The sequence below is a fragment of the Cnephaeus nilssonii genome, assembly GCF_951640355.1.
Source record: "Cnephaeus nilssonii genome assembly, chromosome: 3".
In the NCBI taxonomy this organism is placed as follows: domain Eukaryota; kingdom Metazoa; phylum Chordata; class Mammalia; order Chiroptera; family Vespertilionidae; genus Cnephaeus; species Cnephaeus nilssonii.
This window is the reverse complement of record NC_137074.1, coordinates 39034875-39059823: the sequence shown is the minus strand read 5'-3', so window position 1 is coordinate 39059823 and position 24949 is coordinate 39034875. Positions and strand designations below refer to the sequence as shown.

The following is a 24949-nucleotide window of genomic DNA, read 5'->3' as shown; positions in this document are numbered from 1 at the left end:
AATTTACTGGAATAAAAGGAAAAAATTTAACCAGAAGATTTAGGAATCTAAACCATGCTTTCTCATATTTTTGCAAGCTTTGTCAGGAGGATCACTAACTGTCCTAGACTATCTTAAAAATTTTTTTTGGTAAAAAACACATAACATAAAACTTAGCATCTTAACCATATTTTAACACACAGCTCAGTAATGTGAAGTATATTCACATCATTGTGCAACACATCTTCAGAACTTTTTCATCTTGTAAAGCTGAAACTATGTCCATTAGCATTAACTCCCCATTTATCCCTCCCCTCCACCCAGCCATTGGTAATCATCATTCTTCCTGTCTGTATGAATTTAACTACTTTAGATACCTCAGGCAGTGATACCATACAACATTTGTCTTTTTTTGTACTGGCTTATTTCACTTAGCATAATGTCCTCAAGGTTCATTCATGTAACATATGACAGAATTTCCTTCTTAAGGCTGAATAACATTCCATTGTATGTATACAGTATATCACCTTTGTTTATCCATTTGTCTGTCTGTGAACATTTGAGTGGCTTCTACCTATTGTGAATAATGCTACTGTGAACACTACTGTGCTGGATCACATGGTAGTTCTATTTTTAATTTTTTGTTTTCCAGAGTGGTTGCACCATTTTACAGTCCGACCAGCAGAGCCTAGAGGTTCCAATTTCTTCACATCCTTGCCAATACTGTGTTTTGTTCGTTTGTTTCTTTGGCAGTAGGCTTCCTAATGGGTTGAGGAGATATGCCATTGTGGTTTTGATTTACATTAGACTATAAAAGACATTTGGATAGTGAACAGTTTCAGAATCTAGAGGTAGTATCTCCCTCTGGAGCAAAGGTTAGGCCTGTTTGCTTATTTACTACTATAAAGTCTTTAGGTTACCTAAGCTGAGGTTCCTCAGCTGTAATATACATCTACTGTGTGTGCAGCATTTATTTGAGCCCCTTCTCATCTGCATGGCACCTTGGGAGCAAGGGGAAGCAATGTAAATACAAGCTCATGCCATGAGTGACCAAGTGCTCTCTCTCTGACCCAAGAAACTGTGTCTTCTGCCACCATCCACGAAACTGTGGCACTTGTTATCTTTCAAATAGGGTTTCACACTGAATTATAAAATTGAAAAGTGAGAACATGTAATCTGAGTACAGTAGTAATACAAATACAGCTGTCTTCCATGAGAACAATATAGTTCTTTTAAAAATAGTATTTGTTTTCCCGTGTTTAATTTTTCTTTTCTTTCCATATTAGTGCTGAGTTTCATGAGCGGCTAAGTAAAATTGATAAGCTGAAGAATAGATATGAAATTCTTACTGTTGTTATGCTGCCTCCTGAAGGAGAAGAGGAGAAAACACAGGCCTATTATGTAATAAAGGTAATTGTGATTGATTTACAGTTGTGAAAGAAAGAAGTATCCTTTCTTTGTTAATAACCAAAATGGCATTTTTTTCCATGACATTTCAAATTTCATAGCAGTCTAGGAACCATTGCACTTAATTAGGGCCATAAATCATTAGTTGCTAATTGAAGTACTGAAGCTCTATTAGTTTTATACTCCTCCAGTCCATGAGGTCAAAGAGAGGCCTAGAATACTCTTTGACACTTTTTTTTTGGCATCTTCGCATCCTGTCATTTCCCCTCATTTATTCAAAATTCATAATTTTTTACCCTAAAACCTACTATCACTACTCTAGACCTTACCATCGCCTGGAGTTACACCACTGCTGAAATCTTACACCCCAATATACCATTGCAGTCCTGGTATAGCAGAGATCCAGAGAGTAAGAGGTGGGGGACAAATGAACAGGTGAATCTGCTGTTCTTTCTGATGTTTAAGAGTTGTCTACTATCTCATGGTTATCTTTGTCTAGTAACCCATAATAGGAAATTCAGAATTAGGGATTGGATATAATTTCCTTCCTGAACATTATTATGTTCATCTTTCCATGTAAAAAATACCTTGCACAGGTATGATTTCCTTTCCGGAAAAGTTCAGGAAATTATTCAAAACACCACAAAAGAGGAATGAAATTGTAACTTGAACTCATTCTTCCTGTCTTATACATGGATAGGAGTAGGCAGATCTCCCAATTCACATCTTTAGAGATGGGCCCTAGTGGATGGGTCCCTGCTTTTGACTTATAATCTTCCAAATTTCTTTCGGTAGTCCTTTGAAGCTGCCTCTAATACATACGCTGTGACATTCTGCCACTTTGCCTCAGAAAATCCTGCCAAACCAGTATGAGAAATGAGTCCCAGTTCTCAAATCCTTTTAATAACTCACCTGTCTATAGTACCTCAGGGTTCTGCCCAATATTAACAGGATTTACCTTTTCTCAAGTTTTGCAAGTTTCCAAGGGGTGAGGGGTAGGCTCTAGTTTGTTAAGTGTTGGGAAGCAGTTAGATGTTGCAATCCCAGCTAAGTTTCTTTACCAAGCTGTGATGAGGTACCTAAAAGCACTGGTGTTAGTGTCTTTGTCCCTGTCTTGGTTCTGTCACTGACTAGGTAGGTGACCTTGAATAAGTTAACCACTTGGGGCCTTAGTCTCCTCAATTGCAAAATATAAGGATAATATTGTTACTTTTGTTATGAGATAGAAAATATATATAAAGCCCTTAAGACAGTGCCTAGAACAAAATCAATCCTCACTAAATGTTAGTTATCACCATTGTTATTGCTGTTATGATGAACTAGAGGCCCCGTGCATGAAATTCGTGCATGGGGGTGGGGTGGGGGGGGGGAAGTCCTCTAGGCCCAGCCTGCATCCTCTCCAATCCGGGACCCCTTGGGGGATGTCCAACTGCTGGTTTAGCCCCCATCCCCAGGATTAGGCCTAAACTGGCAGTCGGACATCCCTCTCACAATCCATATACTGCTGGCTCCTAATCGCTCAGCTGCCTGCCTGCCAGCCTGGCCACCCCCAACTGCCCCCCTCTGCCAACCTGGTTGCCCATAACTGCCCCCCCCCCCACCGGCCTGGTCACCCCCAACTGCCACCCCCTGCTGGCCTGGTCATAGGCAGCCATCTTGTGAGGGCGTAAGGGTTAATTTGCATATTACCACTTTATTATATAGGATAATAATCCACTTCTCAGGAAAATAGGCACATTTTTATGAGAGTATTCCTTTTGTTCACAGTAAAGGTGATGAATGCCAGTGTTAAATGAATCAAGGCTATCCTACACTGTTAATTTCCTGATGCCACACTTCACCTTCTCCAGGATCCACAGCTTACCACGTATTCCCATTTTGCATTGTATAGCATCCTGACATGTCTTATGCATAACACTTGACATGTACTGGATGTGTAAGAATGAAACATTTCTTTATAACTATACTCAATGTGTCTTATGTTGAGAAAAACTATCAATGGCCTGAAATGGGAAAAGCAGTCTTTAGGTGTGCAGTGATGCCACTGCATGGTGACACCAGACTTGGCATTTTCTAGCGGGCCCTCCAGGGTTACTTGATTCTGTAGGAAGGTACACCTTTGACAGATTTCTATTGACTAATCTACTTTATAACTCTGTAGGGATAGATGTTAACTTGTAGAAACTGATAGTTATCCACAATGCAAATGAATTTTGGCTAGTAGAAATACAACTGATTAAACTCTACAGGAAAGATAACTCAAGCATTACATTTTGTTGCCCTAAAAGGTATAGTTTCATATCTATAGGCAAATTTATTTCAGCATTTTTGTATATTAAAGCTGTTTCACTTCTTCCTTTGAACTTGTCTAACATCCTACGGGTTCTTAATGAATTGAATAAAATCTTTGACATGTTCATTTTATATTTGAGAATTTTTTTAACTCTTTGAAAACACTTTAGCAGTTCACCACTGTAAAAAACTTAAAACTTGCCAATTAGAACTGTCACTTTTGTTTTGGAATGTGGTAGGCATAGGAATATTGATTTAGTCAAATCAGGATTCTTTCCCTTCCTTATATCCTTTACATTCTCCCCAGGTTATCTTTCCTGATGGGCACATATACATATGTTTATAGCACTGATGAAGAGGAATTTGGTCACAATGCTTACCACTATTCCGTGTCATGCATGGTGTATTGCAGGGGTACCCATGGCTCTGAGCCAAATGCTGCCCAACATTTGTGTGGTACACATAATACATCACCTCATTCAATTACAGTCTTTGTCGATGGCTGCATTCAAACTACAATAGCAGTGTATTAAGTACAAGTAATTTTGACAGAGATGAAATGGTCCATAAAGCCTAAAATATGTACGGTCTCACCCAGTATATGCAGTTTGCTGAACCCTTGTATTAGTTTGCTAGAGTTGCTATAACAAGTACAACAAAGGCAGTTTTTATTTTCTGACAGTTCTGCGGCTGAAGTCTGAGATGAAGATGCCAATATGGTTGGTAACTTCTGAAGGCTGAGGGAGAATGTCTGCTGGCAATCTTTGGTGTTCCTTGGCTTTTGGAAGCATCACCATGATCTCTGTCTTCATTTTCACATGGTGCTCTCTCTTCAGTCTTCCCTGGGAATGTCTGTATCTGTGTCCAAATATCCCATTTTTATAAGGACACCAATCCTATGAATTAGGGCCCACTTTCATGACCTCATGGTAACTTGACTACAATTGCAAAGACCCTATTTCCAAATAAGGTCACATTTTGAAGTACTGGAGGTTAGGACTTCAAATCTGTTTTGGGGAAAACAATTCAATCCACTGCCCTTATTTTTGGTCCTGCAGTAGGTTCTTGTCTATGGGGCACAAATGATTTTGCTTTTCCTTTTACCCACCCTGGCACCTTATAGTATCTGACTCTTAAGAGCCAGAGTGAAAAGTATGATCAGTAACCAATGAAGGACTAGTATCTTTCAAATCTCATATTTCAGTTCCTCTTAGCCTTTGTAAGGCAGTTCAATTCTGACAATTTAATGACTCTGTCCAGTAAAATTACTAGGAAAATGTTTAAAAATGTTGACATAAATGCATAAATAAAAATTTCTTCCAAACATCAGCTTTTCTAATCCAGGATAAAAGGTATACATTATATAAGCTCTGATTTAGAGGCAAATAGGATCAGAGTTTTAGAAGTTTAAGGTATATGTGGAATTAAATCAGAAACCTGTATAAAGGAACAAATTCAACCCCTTCATTTGACAAATAAACTGAACTCAGAGAATTATTTAATGTTATTCAGCTCACTAGTAGGACATCTGCAACTAAATTCTAGCTGTTTTGATTTGTCCTAGCTCTTCTACTACACTGTATTTTGAATGAATCATTGCCAATTCTAGACTTAACTTAAAGGAATTAGATATAATTTATCTAAAAACTTTACTTTTTTGCTAAGTTTTTTGACTATGTACTATTTGCTACTATTTTTTATTATGAACTATTTTATTATGTACTAATATGTAGTTTATACATATTTTGGTAGCATGATAAAACAAATACCAGAGAAAACATTAAAAATTGAAACATTACCAAACATTTTTTTCCAATGACCATCTTCTGGTTTAAATATACACACCTAGGGACTGAGTAAATTAAAAATTTTTGACTAAGAATGGGTTTGAGTACTTTTAAATACACACACACACACACACACACACACACACACACACACACACACCCTGGTAACCCTTACCTGGAGCATTTCTTTTGGAATTGATAGGGTACAGCTCTAGAGAGCCTGGCCGTAACAGAGGTACAATGGAAAAATTCACTGAATATGTCCATTCACTGAGGAATTTATGGTTTTCAGCAATTAGTAAACTTCATTTTCTCTATCCACATTTATCACAATTATCTTTCTCTAATTAAAATAATTAAAAGGTGGTAAAATACATAAAATTTGCCATTTAATAATTTTAAGTGTACAGTGGTATTACATTCACATTGTTGTGCAATTACCACTATCAATCTCCAGAACTGTTTTCACCCTCTAGAACTGATACTGTACACATAATAGTAACTCCCCATGTCTCCCTACCCCAAACCCTGGCATTCACCATTCCACTTTAAGTCCCCATGAATTTGACTACTCTAGGTACTTCATGTAAGTGGAATCATGCAGTATTTTTCCTTTTGAAAATATGGAACACTTCACAAATTTGTATACCATACTTGGCGTAGGTGCCATGCTAACCTCTATATTGTTTCAAATTTAGTTTGTGCTACTAAAGTGAGTGCTTTCTCTAATTTTAACATTGTTGAAATACTATTTCAAAAATGTTGAAATACTATTTCTATTAACACATATAACTACAACTGGCTTGGAAATGACAAACATTTACTTTTCTGGGTGTGCCCTGTCTCGCCTCCTTTTTACTCCTCTATATGATATAAAAGGAGAAAGTGTTCCTAAGTTTCTTTCAGGCCAGAAATATATTCTATTTAATATCTACTTTGAAACCTCCTTCTAGTTAACTCTGTTTCCCTTCTCAGTGAAGTTTATACCTGCTTGACTTTTTGGTAATTTTTGTTGGAGAGTTTAATGTAAGCTTTGGTTAGTTACTGTGTTTCTATTACTGTTTTGTATACTGTGTGCTATATTTTGTAGGCCTTGAGGATTTGATCTTCTGTAAATCAAATGAAAGAAATAAATGGTACTTTATATGGACCTCAAGGCAAATGGGTATTGTTGTGAGTTAACTATGTTTTGCCCTGAAAACAGACATTCTCCCCCATGAGAAATACTTTTATTTAATCATTTATTCTGTATTTTTATAGGCTGCTCAAGAAAAAGAAGAACTTCAAAAGGAAGGTGACAGTTTGGATGCTAAGATCAACAAAGCTGAAAAAGAAATCTATGCTCTAGAAAACACCTTACAAGTGCTAAACAGTTGTAACAACAATTTCAAACAATCTTTTAAGAAAGTGACACCATCTAGTATGTAGGAGTTAACATTTTATTGAATATATGCAATGAAAACTGTATAGTTGTTTTTAAAAACAGGAACACTGAGCAATGGCAAACAAAAATGTACCACGTTTGATTGTCAGAAAAACCACCTCCTTTGAAAATAAGTGCTAAAGTGTTATTTCCATTATTAGTTCTAATGATACAGCATATCACTTCTCTAGGGGATTAATTTCAAATCCACAGAAAATAGCACATTAGCTGCCCTGTGTTGACTAAACAAGAGTGGCTGCTACATATGCCCATATTATTTTTCAACAAGTAGACATCCTTTCATAAGAAGAAATGTTAGAAATTTAATATATATAAGATTTTAAGATTGATTTCTACAGAATATGTTAAAAATTTAACTACAAATTCCCTAAATCTTAGGTGATGAGTATGGACTAAAACTCCAACTGGAAGAACAGAAAAGAGCTGCTGATGAAAAATACAGATACAAACAAAGACAAATCAGAGAGCTACAGGAAGACATCCAGGTAATTCTACAGGGCTTTAGTAATAAGCCCTTAGTAGAAATAAACTAATGTTATGTCTATTTTCTTACCCCATAATTTTTTTTAGAAAAATAGATGAGATGTCTCATTAAAATGAGGAAAATGTGATTAAAAGCATTAAAATAGCTAAAATCCCAGTGGTAAACACAGGAAGGACTCTGAATCATCACTTGTTAGTTGATGAATCATTCATTGCTAGTTAATTATGATCTATTCCTCTATCTTTTATTTAATGTACTCTTATTTTCACTTAATTCCTTAAAGATTGTTTCATAAAACAAAAATTCGAAAGATAAAAATAATCTAGTACACAGAAGTGCTAAAGCACATTACTGAAAAACAATGTGCTTGGTAAGCAGGCTCTACATACAATTCATTTTTTTTGCTAATAAAGTTGAAGGAATAGATGAATTGTGAATCTCTGAAAATTGCATGCATGTTTTCAATAGTTACTAAATTACTTTCCAAGTACCATAAAAATACTTTCCAGTAGAATTACATACAAAAGTTAGTTATAAAGCCATTATATGTGTTATTTACCAGCAGAATGTATGTTATATACAAAAGTAAATGAATTAAGATTAAGTGAATATTTGACAAATAGCAAGTTGTTACTTTTGATTCTAATTAATAAGTATTTTAATGATTTATTTTCTGCAGAGCATGGAAAATACTTTAGAAATTATAGAACATTTAACACATAATGGCAAAGAAAAATTATCAGAGAAGCAGGCTTATTCACTTCAACTAAGTAAAGAAGTTGAGGAGCAGAAGCCAAAATTAGAAAGAGTAACTAAACAGGTATTGATATTTAAAAAAATCTGACCTGTCATATTTACACTAGAGGCCTGGTGCAAGAAATTCATGCAAGGGGGAAGGGGATGATCCTCAGCCCGGACTGCACCCTCTCCAATCTGGGACCCTTTGGGGGATGTCCGACTGCTGGATTAGGGGATGGGGCCTAAACTGGCAGACGGACATCCCTCTTGCAATCCAGGACTGCTGATTCCTGATTGCTGCCTAACCGCTCTACGCTGCCTAACCACTCCCCTGCCAGCCTGATGGCCCCCAACTGCCTTCCCCTGCTGACCTCATCACCCCTGCCTCTGCCTTGGCCCCCACCACCGTGGCTTTGTCTGGAAGGAAGTTGGACGATAGGAAGATGTCCAGTCTCCCGGTCTAATTAGCATATTACCCTTTTATTAGTATATATTTTTTTGAAGTTCTAAATGGTAAACCCAAATCCTTTCATCCATGAAAAAATATTAAGTTCTAGAAAATAGGTTTATGTAATAATTGACTACTATTGACCAACAGTGTGCAAAACTCACCAAAGAGATCCGTCTTTTGAAAGAAACAAAAGATGAAACACTAGAAGAAGGAGACATCAAACTTCGTGAATTGAAACAGTTTCACCAGATCATTGATGAAATGTTAGCTGATGTCATAGCAAATACTGAGATCCGCATTATCCTTCAAACATACTTTCAACAGGTAGCCACTGTACCTTCTAGTTAAATATAAGTATTTCTTAAACACTTCATGAAAATAATTATTGGCATTCATCAGAGTGAAATCTAATCACAAATATTCTCCTTCTAAAATGCAGTGGTACTAATGACTGCTATTGAATGTACTTTCAGAAAGGTCTGGAACTACCTACAGCTAGTACTAAACGCCGGCGCCAGAGATCTCCTTCACAGGTTTCACTATTGTCACTAAGGTAAGTGGAAGGTTAAAAAACCATGTCCTCGTCCTAACTGGTTTGGCTCAGTGGATAGAGCGTTGGGCTGCAGACTCAAGGGTCCCAGGTTCGATTCCAATCAAGGGCATGTACCTTGGTTGCGGGCACATACCCAATAGGGAGTGTGCAGGAGGCAGCTCATCGATGTTTCTCATCAATGTTTCTGACTCTCTATCCCTCTCCCTTTCTCTCTGTAAAAAATCAATAAAATATATTTAAAAAAAAACAAAAACAAAAAAACATGTCCTCAATGCTCACAGCTGCTACCTCAGTGAACCCAGCCACTCCCACATTGCCACAGTTGGATCTGCCAGTGCTCTCTCTACTCCTTACCTACCTGCCTAGGTCAGTATCACAAATATAGACATGGCCAGCACAGCAACATTCTTTCCAACCTCTTTCCATTACTGCGCAGAGTGCTCTGTGACTACCAGCTATTTCAGTAGGGTAGAGCAGGGTGAAATTTTAGAGGTTATATCTAGCATGACCAATCCTGAGGGGGGGGTGTGTGTGTGAGAATTTTTAACTATAAAAGGGTAACTTAGATGTAGAGATATGGAGTATGGTTTTTATTATTAAAACCACACTGCAAAATTTTAAATATTCAGGATTTGAATTTAATTATGTTGATTTAATTTGCTAATACAGGAAATTACTCTTTACTTTCACAGTTTAGTGCTATCCAGAATTCTATCATCAGGGATGTTCAATCAACGCTCTTGTGCTTTGCTGACAAAATAAAAATTAACAATGATCCTAACTTTCAAATTTCCAATCTCCTACCTTCAGCAGCCACTTAAGTTTTCATTAGTCCATATAGGGATTTCACAAAGACAAAGTAATGTCCTAAAAGGTGTGGTTTAAATAAAAAGAACTGTTTTTACATAAACATGGTGGGCAGCCACTTGAACATCCCTGTACTGTCATAAAACACACACATATATATACATATATATGTACACACACATATATATACATATATATGTACACACACACACACATATATATATATATCAACTAATATCTTTATTGATTTGAGAGAAAGAGAAATATTGACTCTTGCAACGTAGGTATGTGCCCTGACCAGGAATCAAACATGCCACCTTTTGGTGTATGAGACACTTGAAGTAACTGAGTTACCCAGCCAGAGCAAACATATATATATTTTGTAAATTCTCCCCAGAGGATATTTTTTTACAGATTTTTTTAAAGTGGGAGGGAGGTGAGAGAGACACACTGATTAGTGGCCTCCTGCACGTGCCACAACCAGGGCCAGGGATTGAAACTGTAAACTTGGTATGTGCCCTTGACCAGGAATCAAATCTGAGACCCTTCAATGTACAGGCCAGTGCTCTAACCACTAAGGCACATCCGTCAGGGCTATATTTTTAAACTTAGCATTTCAGAATTGTGTAGCTAGTAGTGATTTTCAAATGATCCCACCTTTTTCCCCCTGTAAACAGGTCACTCACTTTCTTCTCTTATATAACCTATCATTTACTCACTCTGCCAGCACCCATCCCATATGCACATGCCTTTTTGTTACATTTTGTTTAATGAATTTTGCAAATCTTTAAATTAATTATAGTTGAAAACATTTTTATTATGTTTTTTAAACTATTTTTCTACTGGTTTGAACTATTATGTTCATTACCTTTCCTTAAAAAAAACTAATTTCTTGATATTAAAGGTCATGCTTTAAAATTTATTATTATTAGCACTATTAATGTTAGGTACTTTTTGCTCTCTTTTGTTGTGGGATTATGGTATCTTTCACTATTAATGAGGGGGTCTTTATTAAAGTATAAATTTTGAATTAAATTTACAATAATTCTGTATTTTCTTCTAGGTCGTCTAGGAGTACTGCTTCTCAGGCTTCGATGAACATATTAGAGCTAACCTTCCCACCCTCCTCTTCACCATCTGGCAGCACTTTGAGGCCAACTAGTTCTATCAGTAGTAGTTCCAGTAATGGTAAAAACAAAAAGAGCAGCAAGTAAACATTTTAATCTCTCTTGAACAAACTATAAACAAAACCCCTCAAATTTCACTTTTAAAATAGTAAATTTCACTCTATACTTTGGGTGCTGTATAATTATATAGAGTCCTACTGAAATAGTGTGGAAAATGAAATGACCAGACAAGTTTTATCAGTGAAAAATGGTAGTTTAAAAGAAGTCAAGCCTAAGTAATGTTTAACTTTCTTTTCTTCACATACTATACCTGATTTTAACAAGGTTACATATTACACAAGTGTAGGGAAAACTGTGTTTTCCACTGTTATTTTTATGTCTGTTATAACAGAAAATAGTTGACTTTATTATTTCACACTAGCCATGCAACTATACTCACTTAGAATCTTTTAGGAAGAAATGTTTAAAGATGAAGACTTCTAACACTATTAAAATTTTCACTTATCCTAGAAGATCCTGAAATTAAGTTTTCTTTATTCAAAGAAATATACTTCGCAGACTTTTGGGGGAGAAATGTTAGTTTCTTCTTTGATATAATTTACAAAATGTTAACCAAAATATACCATTACCCTCACCTCTCCACCAAAAAAAGCAATTGCTAGGAAAGAGAAACAATGCATATCAATAAAAATGCAGCTCAAATTTTTAGGGATCAGTCTACTTTGATCTTGAAAGAAGTCAAACACATTAAACAATATAAATATTTATAATTGTCATTGTTTAGAACTGTCATTTGCAGTTCCTTGGAAGGCAGAAGTGATAAATGTTTGGCTGAAACATTGTTCTAATGTGTGAGATTTTATTTAATAAAACCTAAAAACTGATTAATCTTACAGTCACTTTGTTCTTATTCTCTGCCTTATATTACTTTGTAAATTACTTGGAACTTGAAATATTACATACTGTTCTATGAAGGCAGGGATTATATCTTCCTAGCTCTGTGACCTTGGAAAAGTTAGTTCTCTATGCTTCTTTCATTTGTAATATAGGGACAGTAACTTCTATCCACTGAGTTACAACCCAGAACCTAGCACAGTATTTGTGGAATGGTTAGGCTCTCTGGCCAGAATAGAAGTTTACATTTAACTGTGAAAGTAACAGTTCCAACTTCAGTGTAGTAATGCTAATTGATGAGACAAGGGATTAACCTTATTATCTCCACATCTGGAGTTATCTTAACATCCACCTATTGTAAGAAAGTCAACTATCATTTATTATGGAAACCAAGACACAGCCTGTGTATGTATAAACTATAGACATGATGTTATGGAAAAAACTGAAGTATCATTAGGGATTCTTGACCAGGATATCCCCAATATTTTTTACTATGATGGATTTCCTGAATACATCCTTAGAAAATGGAGTGTGTACTTTGCTTAAGTGTACTATGTCCAAGGAAAGAAGCTCTGGGGAAGATGGAATTTCTAAATTTAGGCAGGCTATTGTACAAGGTACTAACCCTGATTTTTTTTTTTTTTTTTTGTACCAAAATGTAAGCTTAAGCCACAAAGATGCTTTGGAAAATTACAGTGCTTGTTGATGGTGATGCTCAAGACAATTTTATTATATAAAAATGATGTAAAATCCCCATCACTAAAATCTGAAGGTCACAAATAGCATACACCCTGTTAGTTATACTTAAAAGCTTTGGTATTTTACTGTTGGTGAGAACGGTGAGACAGAACAAGGAATGAAAGTGTCTCCCTCCTTAATCATTCTTAGACCTTTATAGATGGATGCTCAGCTATTTCCCAACCCATCCATCCAGTCATCATGTGTGATAGTCTTAAAAGGCCATTATCATTTAGTGTCTAGAATCTTAAATTGGGAAGATTCTAAAGGCCATTATAAGCACAACACTATGACTCCTATCTCTGTCTCCCTAATAATAAACTATACTCTTTTCAATAATTTGGGGAGGATCCTTACAATCCAAGTCCCTTCTTCAGCTCAAGTTCCTGGAATTTATTCTGAGTAAAACCAAGCTCTGTTGGCCTAATCTTATTCAGACCCTGAGAAAAGAGGCACCGGGAAAGCATCAGGGGAGAGGAGGTGTCAAGGAAGAAAAGCAGAACCGCAGGCCAGCTTTAGCCTATTTAAAAATACACTGTGTGTTACAAAACGGACATCTGCAATACTAGGAGTTTCCTATTTATTTCTAGAGAAAACCAGATTTATACTGTACTTCTCTAGTCACTGCTATCTGTTTTTGCTAGGAGGATTCTTTTCCATCCTGATCTATTCTCGCCTCGAACGTAGCCTCTAAAGTCTTGACAATACTTGAAGTTAAAAAATTTCTTAGGGCTATCCTACCAAGCAATAAGGTAGGTAGACAGACAGACAGACAAATAGAAAGAAATAAGTAAAATGGGTCCCTATTTAATGTTCATGGCTTTATTCCTAAGGTACTTGTTAAGCTGGTACACAAGTCTCTTGTAACTGAATCAGGCTTTAGAGGCCAATTAGTCAAGACAGATAATCTGCCTACCATTTTAAAACAACAGTTATATAAAAATTTAATATTTAAACAAATGGTAAATATAAAATAGTACTTAAAGAACATATCTCTTTCAAAAGTTGATGGCTTTTAATTTAACAGAAAAGAGAATGAAATAATTTTTGATGAAAAAACCCAGGTGTTCAGTGCACAAATTTAATTTTCTCTCAAACAGCAGGATAAGGGAGACCCAAGGAATTCTCATACCCCAAAATACAATGAAGAAACAAGACTTGGAGAATTATCTTTAACTGAAGTTTAAATCAGAGTAAGGAATACTGTACATAAACATATATATGAAAAGTCTGCAAATCAAGCTGTGAAAGGGAACCTACAACTAAAAGACGCAGTTTCACAACAGCTTGAAAGCATTTGCTGAAAAAAAAATTGTTATAAAGATTAAATGATAATGAATGTAAAGCTTTTTAAAAAAAAGCATTTGCTTTCTGCAAGCTCTACAAAAAAAAAACAATCTTAGGAGCAGCGATTTCTACACTGACTGTTACGATTAAAAGACCCAAAACTTTTAACAGCCTTTAGTAAAACAGTGCTGATTCCCTTGGCATATTATTTTTTTTGCTTATTTCCTTTTTCTTTCTCAAATGCAGCTATCTGATTAAATATATTGAGTAAATTCTGAGGTAAATTTTTTTTAGCTCCACTTTCTGAATGCTCCTTGCTACTTAGCTCTTCTTCTTCTGGAGCCTCTGGTTTAATACTCTCCTCATAATTATCCTCTCTTTCATATTCTCTATGACTTTTACTTAGTTGATATCTTTGCTCATGTCTATTGAAATCACGTGATCCAGAATAATTACATTTTTTATACTTTTCAACTGACTTAGAAGAGTAGTCAGAGCTTGCTGGAGAAGTGGAATACCTCATGGAACCTGGCTCCCACTTTCTATAGTGCTCTTTTCTTCCATCTGTGTCTTTTTCAAATTTTCTATAACCATAATTTTTTAACTTATCTTCTGGATTCCTAGAGAAGGAATCTGAGGAATCCCTTCTATTGGAAAAATGTCTTTCATATTTATATGACTTTTCCGTTTTGCTACTACCTGCCTGAGTTTTATAGCTATTGTAAAAATCTCTTGAATCTTCAGACCTACCTCCAAAATCATCCGGAATTTCAACTGAAGATGAAGAGACGGGGCATCTATCTTTCTCTTTTACCTGCTTCTTCTGATATGGTACCCTATCTTGCTTTTCCAGTAGTTTTTCCACTTCTTGTCTTTGGTTAAGAAAAGACGCTGAAGTATTGGCTGGAACTGGGAAGTACTCATCTTTCCTATTCTGATCTATCTGATTTGAGGATGACTTAGCTGAATGCCTTTTGGAACTTCGAGAAGACTCTGAACGATTCCTCCTATGTTTCTTATGCTTTTTGTGACCAGAAGAGGAAGAGGATGATGATGAAGAAACTGATTCATCACCAGAAGAAACACTTGAAGAGGAAGAAGTTGATTTTCTTCTTTTTTTCTTTAGCCTAAAAAAGTAGTTAATTCATCAGATGTTAAGTACAAAAATGTTTCTTAATTATCCATAAAGCTTTTAGTTCTATTTCGTTCCCCTTAAAGACTTCATAAAAGCTGTGGCTTAGATAAGCAATTATAGTAATCTTAGTTACTCTAAGATCCACTTGTACCAGCAAGCGCTACTTTTGGGGAAAAAAATACTTGTGTAGACAGTTGTCATTCTAAGCAAATCCATTTCTGTTAGACACAGTGACATTTCCAACATTACCTTAAAAACAAGACCAGCTGAACATGTAAAGGAATTAAAATTTTATATCTAACCACCTCTAGAGCATAGATATAAACTCTCTACCTCAACACTACTGACATTTTGTTGGGAGTGTAGGGTGGCAGTGTCGGGGTGGAGGTTCCTACACCACCACTATAGGATGTCTAGCAACACCCTTGACTTCTGCCCACTAGATGCCAATAGCACTCCACCAGTATCACAACTAGAATTGTCCCTTGTACAAAACTGCCCCCAGTTGAGACCACTGCTCTATTTCTAAAACAATTCTCCCTAAAATACAGATAATTAAAATAACATTATGTATTTCAAATTTAAGGTTACAGTAATTCTTTTTTACCCTCAGATTTCTAGCCTTACAATTCCACTTTCCTTAATCTCTCAAAAATTTCTGGTACTCATTATTGCTAAGAATAACTGGTTATGATTTGAAATACTTTTATATTTTTACTTACTTTACCTCTATATGGCACTGTGGTTCAACTCAGTAGTTGCTTTAAGTAAAAAAATACTGAATGTTACAGTTTACCTTTTCTCCTCTTTTAAGAGCTTACGCAACTTTTCTGCACTTGTTTCTATTTTCTTTGTTTTCTGCTTTTCTTCCTTTTCAGCTTGTTTTTCTCTTAATTCCAAAGATTTCTTTTAGAACCCAGATATCGGAAAAAACCACATGTTAAAAATAGAAGAATGTTTAAAACCCAGTTTTCAAAAAACCACCCCCCACCAGAAACCAAATGTGGTATACCCAAATCACCACATATCCAGCAGTAAACAATTATTTTTAACACATAAAAATTAATCATACAGGTGTTTGGCATCAATCATTGGAATAGCCAGAACAGTATTGAGGACCATATTGCAGTTGGTATTCCATGAAAAAAGGGGAAGCCATTGCATTGGTACCCATAACCCAGAGTGCAAGACAGGGAAAAAATAAATAAAAGTTATTTCAAAATTTAAACAGGACACAGATTGTAGAAAAAAAAATTCAAATACATTCCATTTAGGTGAATTGAGGGAGGAATCACCATGTTCAAATACAAACCATTTAAAAAATAGCACAGCCCAGTTGGACGCATGATTACATAAGAAATCATTTTCCAGTTTGAGGATGGGGATGAGCAGCACCAGATGTCACAGACACAGCAGCAACGGTCCAATTCAGAAAAAAATGCATGAGAAAACATCATCATCAGTATTACAGGAAAAGACAGTTTAAAATATCTCTCAAAAAGATTTTTAGAATTAGCTCAATTACCGTAACATCACTGAATTTTGTAACCACCAGGAAAGCTCACTACAAGGATAGTACTCAAAACCACTCACCAAATTTAGGCAAGTAGAATTTTCTTATAGGGCTATTTTTATTTTTACTTTTGAGTACTAACAAATAAAGTAGAGGCATTATGAAGCAATATCAAACCTAATTAGGAAAAGCTCTATCTAGAAAGAAACTTTTCATAATGCCTTAAGTAATCTACAATAATTTTCCACAGAAGAAAGTTAAGTTTTGGCATTAGTTTCAAATATCACTAAATTTCTAAGAGGAAATAAAGAATCACCTGCATATATTTATGAAGTTTCTGCAAAGCATCCTCTGCATCTTTAAAAGTCTCATCCAAATCCAAAGCTTTCTTATAGTAACTTTCAGCATTTAAAAATTTTTCTTCTTCTTCTAACCTAAATTTGAGAAGAAGATTTAGCTTTTTTTGTAAAAATAAAGTCCTCAAATATGCATACAGGTCTAGGGCTCATAGGAGAAAACTTACTAGGAAAAAAATGTATTTAGCAACTTACTTTCCAAATTGAGTAATATCTAAACCATAGCTTTTGACTATTTTTTTTTTTTTTTTTGGTAAAGAGACCATGTAAAACTATATAAAACAGAACAAAATGAAACCAAACTCACAGATATAGGGAACAGATTGGTGATTGCTAGGGGTGGGGTTGGAGGGTGAGTGAAATGGGTGTAAGTGGTTAAAAGGTATAAATTTTTGGTTACAAGATTAAATAAGTCTTAAAAATGTAATGTACAACATGGTGACTATAGTTTATAAAACTGCATTGTATATTTAAAAGTTGCTAAGAGAAATCTTAATAGTTCTCACCACAATAAAAAAGAAATGTTTATAATTGTGTGGCGATGAATGTTAACCAGACTTATTGTGGTAATTACTTTGCAGTATATACACATAAGGTGGGGTCAAAGTAGATTTACAGTCATTCATATAAAAATAATTAACAAATAATAATGCACAAATTACTCTGTTTTGTGTACTCACAACTGTAAATCTACCTATGCCCCACCCTATATTTTAAACCATTACTTTGTACACCTGAAAGTAACATATTAAATGAGTTATATTTCAGTTTGAAAAACAAAATAAACCCCCAAGTAAAACAAATAGGAATCCATTACTGGTAACTAAAGCTATGCTGCGGCCCCAGCATTAGCATTTTAGTATAATGCATGATCAACTGATGCCCTCTGTAAATATAGTACGATCTTGACCTTTAACCACAGAATTACATTGGCTGGCTTTTGCTAGCAGTTTATGAAGAATTTTCCTTTCCACAGAAATATTTTCTCAGGATATTTACTGTTAAGTTGGAAATACCAACACATACATGTATACCACAACTAGCCTGTAGATAGGATCATTATCAGATGACACTCAAAAGTCTATGCTATGAAAAGTCAGAATTAGAAAATATGGTTATAAAGCAGTGAAAGTACTTTGCAATATATTTTCAGTTTTCAAAGTAAGAAAAAGTAATTACTGTAAAAGAAATTAAGAAAATCTCAATGGCTTCGATTGGATAACTTCTGTGACAGATGGAATGTGGGAAGGGACCAGTCAAAGATGATCAACATTATGGCTTATGGTAACTGGATAGGTGGTGTTGTCATTCACTTAGTAAAAAGACACCAACATATGGGTAATAAGGTAACCACACCTAAGTAGGTACTAGCTATCTACCTAGTGAGAAAGTAAAAAGCTGCTCCAATCACTTGGATCTAAGCAGAAGTTCACATGAGTTAACAAATACTACAAAAATATCAATTTGGAATTCTGGTATGATCATACAAACAGGAATGATCAAATTCATGAAAGAGAAAACAGATAATTCTATTTTTAAAAATTAATAGCAAAAAATGCCATTAATTATAAACTTTTAAAATTATTAAAGTTGTTAGCAAATTACTTATACTTAACATATATTCCTTCAAAATATTTTATAAATTAGACCAGTCTATTAGTCATTAAATATTTACAATGCAACTCAGAAGAGTAACATAAGATATAGGGTTTCTTCTTAATATATGATCTTCCATTTAATCTGCCGTTTGTGGATTTTACTGGACAGAGTTGAGCAATAAACTGAATATAACAGTGAAACCTTATTCATAATTAACAACAGGAGCTCTCAATTCATATTTCTGGTATTTTTCTACTAAAATGATGAAATTAATTAGAAAGTAAATTCTATTAAAATTTCTAGTGTATGTCCAGGAAAAGAATATTTACCTAATTTCTTGTACCTTTACATTTACATTTCTATGTAATGAGAATAGGCATTTAGGACAATAAACTCAAATCACTAAAATACATCCAATTAGAATCCCAGTAATAAGAAAAAAATGACTAGAAAATTTAAAAAGGACTATACTTAAAAAACATTGTCAACCAAAATCGAAACTAAGAATGGTCTGAATTGAGTTAAAGATGCTATTTCCTTATGTTAAGTTCAAGATCTTATAGTAGTTGGGTGAACAGTGGACCTATCCTACTGAACAAAGTCTGACACTTACTGCCCTCCTCTTTCTACAAGTGTCTGGCAGAGGTATTTTCTTGCATTCCTGTGAGTTGGACAGTTTTCCAATGCAAGTTCAAAATCTTCTATTGCTTTGTTCAGACTTCCTTTTGTTGCATATCTGGAGATATGAAACAAAGTAAGAAATTTATCTTGTGGGCTATGTATAAATCTTGTGCTCATTCACCTTGTAAATATTCCTTAAAACCCACAATCCACTTACAATGCTCCACGAGCTACCAAAGCTTCCACATTTTGTTTGTCTATTTCCAGAGCTTTATTGTATTCATTCATAGCATCCACGTGGCGCCCAACTTTAAAATAATCAACTCCAATCTTCACACTAAAAAGATAGTTGTAAAGTATCACAAGAATTTCACAGACTATCAAAACAAAATGTTAGCATGGGTAAAATTTTAAAGCAAATCAAATTTGGCTAATATTTAGTCTTCCATATTCTCCAAATACCTAAACGCATTCTGCTGTTGAATAGTTTTGTAACAAATTTTAGGAAATCTAGATATCAATATACCAATTCCTTTGGAAAAAAAATTATGATGTTGGCTAAAACTTAAGTCTGTTAAGTTTACAACATAACATCATTTACACCAATAAGAAAGCTAATGTCAAAAACTCACTTTAATTCATTTATAAACAAACTTGGCCTTAATGATGACATAAGAATTCCTTGCCTTACCCTAACCTTTTATGCCAGATAATTCAATTGTTGAAAGACTAAGTCTTCATACCATTTTAAAGCCCAAGATGCAGACTGTTTCTTTCTTAATGCAGAAGCAAAATCGTCTTCAGAGAAATTTTTGCTATTAAAAAAAAAAGTCAAACCATATAAATATTTTTGTAATTATAGTTTACTGCCTAACAGATAATAAAAACACAACACTGAAAAAGTGAATTTCAAGCAAGAAATTTGTATTCCATTTACAAAAAAAATTTCTTGAATTCTCAGGAATGACTATTATTCTTAAACATTATTTTTCTTTAGGGTATACACAAAATTCTTATAAATGTTCTAAATCTTTCTCTACTTGGTCACCTGGTACAATTCTAATTACTGATAATAGACTTAGTTCCAGGAGACAGGATCACCTAGTTCATTCAACCTTTGTCATATTTGCTGCCACTAGGCTTATATCCCTCAGTTATGCCACTTTGGAGCTCCACACCATTCAATACCTTACCACTTAATAGAACAATACTGATTTACTATACCTTTGTAGGCCTCTCATTAAAGATGGTGGATTAGATTCATCTATTCCTAATTTTCCTAGGAGGAATTCAACTACTCCTGGATTAGCAAATCCCAAGGAACTTTGTATGATATTGTCATAGGATTCCAAAGAATTGCTATTTAGTTCAACACTCCTCCTTAAGAAAAACAAAAATGAAAACAAAAAATAATTAGCATGTGCACTTCTGTTAAAGATATAAAATTATCGCATGGGGTTTAAATACTTATACTATAATTTGTACATGAAAGTGTGGCAATATCATTACTGGGTTCCTTTTATCAAGTTTGAAGAAATTTAAGGGTATAAAAATATATGAGCATACTTTGAAATAAGAGAAACTGAAATTTTACTTTGTTGTTAGAAGTTGGACAAAATTTGCTATTTTTTAAGTCAAGAAACTGTTTTAATGTAGAAAAATTACCTGTAGTACAAAGGAAGCTCTTCAGAACTAATTACACCTAATTTAGTACCAGATAGGTGCGGTGGAAGAGATGAGCTATACAGAGATACTGCAAGCTTTTCATGATATCTGTCAATATCCTTGATTCCAGCTTAAAAAATAAGAAAACTAAGCTGATTAGCAAGAAAATGCAAACAAACAAAAATCCTTTCAAACACACTATTCTTATTAAACTACATTTTCAAAATTAATTTAAAAAATCTGACAAATGTTACTTTTCTATTAATATGATGAAATTGATCACCTCGAATGATATCACCAGTTTGGTAATACGATAAAGGATCCCCATGGTTACTGTGAGAAGGCACATCTCTTAATGGACAAAGAGCCTGCAATGAGAAGTATTTTAAAACAACAGACTTCCTATTCATTGGTGAAAAGGGTATTCTTTTATCCTACTTGTTAAGTATGAATAGCTAATAGTTGATATAACCTTAAAAAAATTAACTAGTACCCTAAAGTCTAAATTTTAGTAAGGATTTAAATTATAAGTCATTTCTGTGTCCAAACACTATTAAACAAGTTTTTTGAGTCAGTTCAAAAACTAAAATCCCATAAAATTTGCAATTAGTTTTAGGAACAAAATATGAGTATGGATGATAAAGCAAAAAGATATTTTGCACTTGTTAAAAATGAAACAAAAATTTGTCCAGTGTGAGAATTCCAATGAAAATGAAATGTGAATTCTCCCAAGTGTATGTCTGCTATCCAGTCTGTGATATCTTCTGCTTTTCTTCATTTTCATCTGCCTTGACAGACAGCAAGTATCAAACCTTTTAAAGTGACACATTATTTCAAATTTGGGACTAGTTATCTGGGGTAAAGTATCTCATAATATATACATCACGTTCAATTACCGCAAAGATATAAATAGGCCAGGAATTAATTTCTAAATTATCCATATACAAGTATGTAATGCCAAATACTAAGAACATGTTCAGTTAGAAAAAAAAAAAGCCCAAATACCAATCAATCTCACCATACCCATTGACATCGCTTTTAACATTTGAAAAAGGACCCCACCCCTGCCAACCAAGGAGACCAAAAAAACTCCCAAAACCAGAAACGGAGGAGTAACTCTTTCACTGCTAAGAATTTTTAAAAAAGAAAATGGTACTTTTCCTCCAATTAAAATATTCAATTCTCAAAACTGTCAGCAGGGTACACTTAAGTACAACTGGATGCAAAGACATAATTCTTTTTATTATTGCTTTCAGGTTCTTTCTCTTCTTTTTCCCATCACCATTTATCCCCTCTATACCCTCTTCCCCCCAACCCCACCTCCAATAACCACACTGAGTTCTCTCGTTCCTTCTCTCTCTTCCCCCTCAATCAATCCAATCCTCTGGCCCTCCACGTGAGCTGTCTGCTTGCTCTGAGTCTGTCTGTATTTTGTTTGGTAGATCAGCTTGTACATTAAATTCCACATATGCAGCCCTAGCCGGTTTGGCTCAGTGGACAGAGCATGGGCCTGTGGACTGAAAGGTTCCAGGTTCAATTACGGTCAAGAGCACATACTTGTGTTGCGGGTTAGATCCCCTGTAGGGGGCGTGCAGGAGGCAGCCGATCAATGATATTAAAAAAAAATTCCACATATGCAAAATAATTCTTTCACTGAAGCGACTCAAAAACAGAAGCAATCAAGTGACTGAAAAGTGAGTAACTTACTGTGATTTCCAAGTGAGATATATCTCTCATGATGCCACTGCCTAAACAAATCAACACCATGAAAAACCCAAATTCCCGAATGGAACTAATTCTTCCAATCACTATATCTCCACGCTCAATATCTCGGAAAAACAGCTCTCTCCGATCCATACTAGGTATTTCCATGAATTGCTCTAAAGGTGGCATGACTGCATAAGAATCTGAAAAAAAAAAAAAAATTAACAAAATTACTAAGCATAGTTTTGTGTTCTGTTTTATCCGAATGAAGTACTGTTAAAATAACCGCAAATCAAAAGATTTTTTAAGACACAGCTCACCTTCACCGTCTTCATGAACTTCAGAAGTTGCAGGTGCATCTGATTTCCACGAAAGTGCAAAAAGCAGATCCGCCTTTTTGGAAATGAATTTTTGTATTTCAGCGTTGTCGACTTTCTTCTCTTTTCTTAAAACAACAACAACAGAATGTATGGAGACTAATTTATTTGAGCACCAACCGGGTCCATCCTAAATTCCAGCCCATACATCATCCGAGAAAAAGTTTTAACCCTCACTGGCCAGTCGGTTGTTGGAGGGCGGGGAAACGTCAAGAGTGATATGCCCGCAGCCCCAGGTACGAAAGCCCGAGGGATTTTAGCTGAAGACTCTGCACCTCCGCTAGGCAATTACCAGGGAAATAGAAGCTCAGCCCGCATTCCGCACGACCCTCACTCACACCCTCCGCCATCCAGCCCTCCGCACCAGCGCCGTCTCCACGGCTCCGGCTCCTTCTGGACCCCTCGGCCCGGCTGAGGCAGCGGAGCCCCGAGCCGGGTCCCCTCCCCCGTCTGGGAGCGTCGCCGCGGTCTCCTTACCTGCCTTGCACGGGCTGCTGGGGCGGCGGGCCCCGGGCAGGCTCGGCCGCCGACCCCAGGAGGCTCCGGAAGTGAGGATTGTCCAGCTGTTCGCTACGGAGCAAGGACAGCAAGGACGGCCCGTGGTAATTCAGCGACTGCCGCACAAGGTCGCGGTCCATGGTGAGAGAGTGCCGGGCGCCACGACCCCCGTGCCCGCTCCTGGAGCCCCGCGGTCCCCGAGGCCGAGCCCGCAGCCCGGGAGCCGCCGGAAGCACGCGTCACAGGCGCTCCAAGTTGCCTCCCGGAAGTGTTAGTGCCTCCCCTCGGTCTCGCGAAATTGAGCGCGACTACGGGAGCCGGAAGGATGGGGCTGGGCGTTTCCTGCGCTCGGGGCTGACGGTGGCTCCGAGGTAGCGCTGTGTGTGACAAGTTCACTTTTTAAAAATTCCGGGCTGTTATTCTTCCGTCGCAAGGGCCCGAGCTCTCACCCAGGGTAAATGATAATTCGTCCGTTAATTTAGTGAGACGCGTCTAAGTGCAAGTGCCCCAAACAGGTGAGGCCTCCGAAGGGGTTACAAAGGCTCTTCCCCTCAAATACTCGCTGGATCAATCCCTGCCTACGTCTCAGGCATAACCACCCTAAAACGACTGCTGTGGGAGCTCTCCCCATAGGCTAAAGGGCAGAAGAAAGAAAAAACAGTTAAGATTTATTAAGCACTGAAATTGTGTCCTCCATCCATAGCCCGTTCACTGTTGGTTGTGTTAGCGTTAACTTAAAACTAGAATGACTTGAATGCCTAAACGTAAGAACAAATGCTTTGTTTTGCATTTTACCTAAGGGATTTCTCAAAATGTAGTGCCTAGAAGATTTACTTAAGGTGTTGTGTACACTAAAGTAAATACAGTTTTTTGGTTTTTTTTTTTTTTTTTGGTAATTCAAGTGATTTTCAAAGGTAATTGTGACCTATTGACTCAAGAACCTAACCACTTATCTCATATACTCTCATTTAAGACGTTGATGTTGTGGACCGAATGCGCGTGAATGACCACTGGAGCCCAGACCAAATTAAAATTTAGGGAGCCTTTATTAGCCGGCAGGCCGGGCGGAGCGACTAGCCGGGCCACTGCTCTGCCATTCTCCACGAAGGGAGACCAGAGAGCAGCAGCGACCCTTTGTGTAGGACCGCTTTTAAGCACATTAACCACTTCCGGTTTTTGCAGAGCAAGCAACCCAAGACAAAACAGTTTTTCCCAAGCAACGTCAGGATCATGCTAATGACGACCATGTTATTTACAGGGTCATCCTGTTCTTCAGAAAGCTGACAGTGTTCTGTGAAAGAAGGCCTACGTGCTGGGAAGGGGCCATGAGACCCTATCTCAAGGCCTGGCCTAGTGTCAGCGCTGACAACTCTATCTGGGGCATAGTCCACGGCCTCTCTGGAAGCATGCTCAAAAATTCCCACTCTCCAACAGTTGAGGAAACAGGCCCAGAGAATCTCAGTAAATTGATCAATGTCATCTAGCTAGTAAAA

The 24949-nt window shown here is 36.3% G+C and overlaps 2 protein-coding genes across 3 annotated transcripts in view; one reads left to right on the top strand and one right to left on the bottom strand.

Annotated features, from left to right (window-relative positions):
- Positions 1 to 11156, top strand: part of CCDC39 (coiled-coil domain 39 molecular ruler complex subunit) — a gene marked incomplete at its 3' end in the record, with an annotated part of 52414 nt that extends 41258 nt beyond the window's left edge. The window contains exons 14-20 of the mRNA XM_079766239.1: positions 1266 to 1389; positions 6726 to 6885; positions 7288 to 7394; positions 8073 to 8213; positions 8730 to 8906; positions 9056 to 9135; positions 11006 to 11156. Of these exons, the coding sequence (XP_079622365.1) occupies positions 1266 to 1389; positions 6726 to 6885; positions 7288 to 7394; positions 8073 to 8213; positions 8730 to 8906; positions 9056 to 9135; positions 11006 to 11156 (940 nt within the window). The remainder of the gene's footprint in view (positions 1 to 1265; positions 1390 to 6725; positions 6886 to 7287; positions 7395 to 8072; positions 8214 to 8729; positions 8907 to 9055; positions 9136 to 11005) is intronic.
- Positions 11157 to 11208: 52 nt separating this feature from the next.
- TTC14 (tetratricopeptide repeat domain 14) lies at positions 11209 to 23710 on the bottom strand. 2 transcript variants are annotated; one of them, XM_079766232.1, is made up of 12 exons: positions 23436 to 23710; positions 22902 to 23026; positions 22585 to 22784; positions 21161 to 21245; positions 20878 to 21007; positions 20437 to 20592; positions 19956 to 20027; positions 19430 to 19549; positions 19205 to 19327; positions 16953 to 17070; positions 15920 to 16029; positions 11209 to 15115 (listed from the first exon to the last, which is right to left on the bottom strand). In XM_079766232.1, the coding sequence occupies exons 1-12, from the start codon at positions 23594 to 23596 to the stop codon at positions 14194 to 14196; spliced, it is 2322 nt and encodes a 773-aa protein (XP_079622358.1). In that variant the 5' UTR covers positions 23597 to 23710; the 3' UTR covers positions 11209 to 14193. The 2 variants fall into 2 exon arrangements, 1 of the variants encoding a protein (XP_079622358.1); XR_013813305.1 differs by lacking the exon at positions 11209 to 15115 and having other exon boundaries at positions 15918 to 16029; positions 16436 to 17070.
- Positions 23711 to 24949: the final 1239 nt, after the last annotated feature.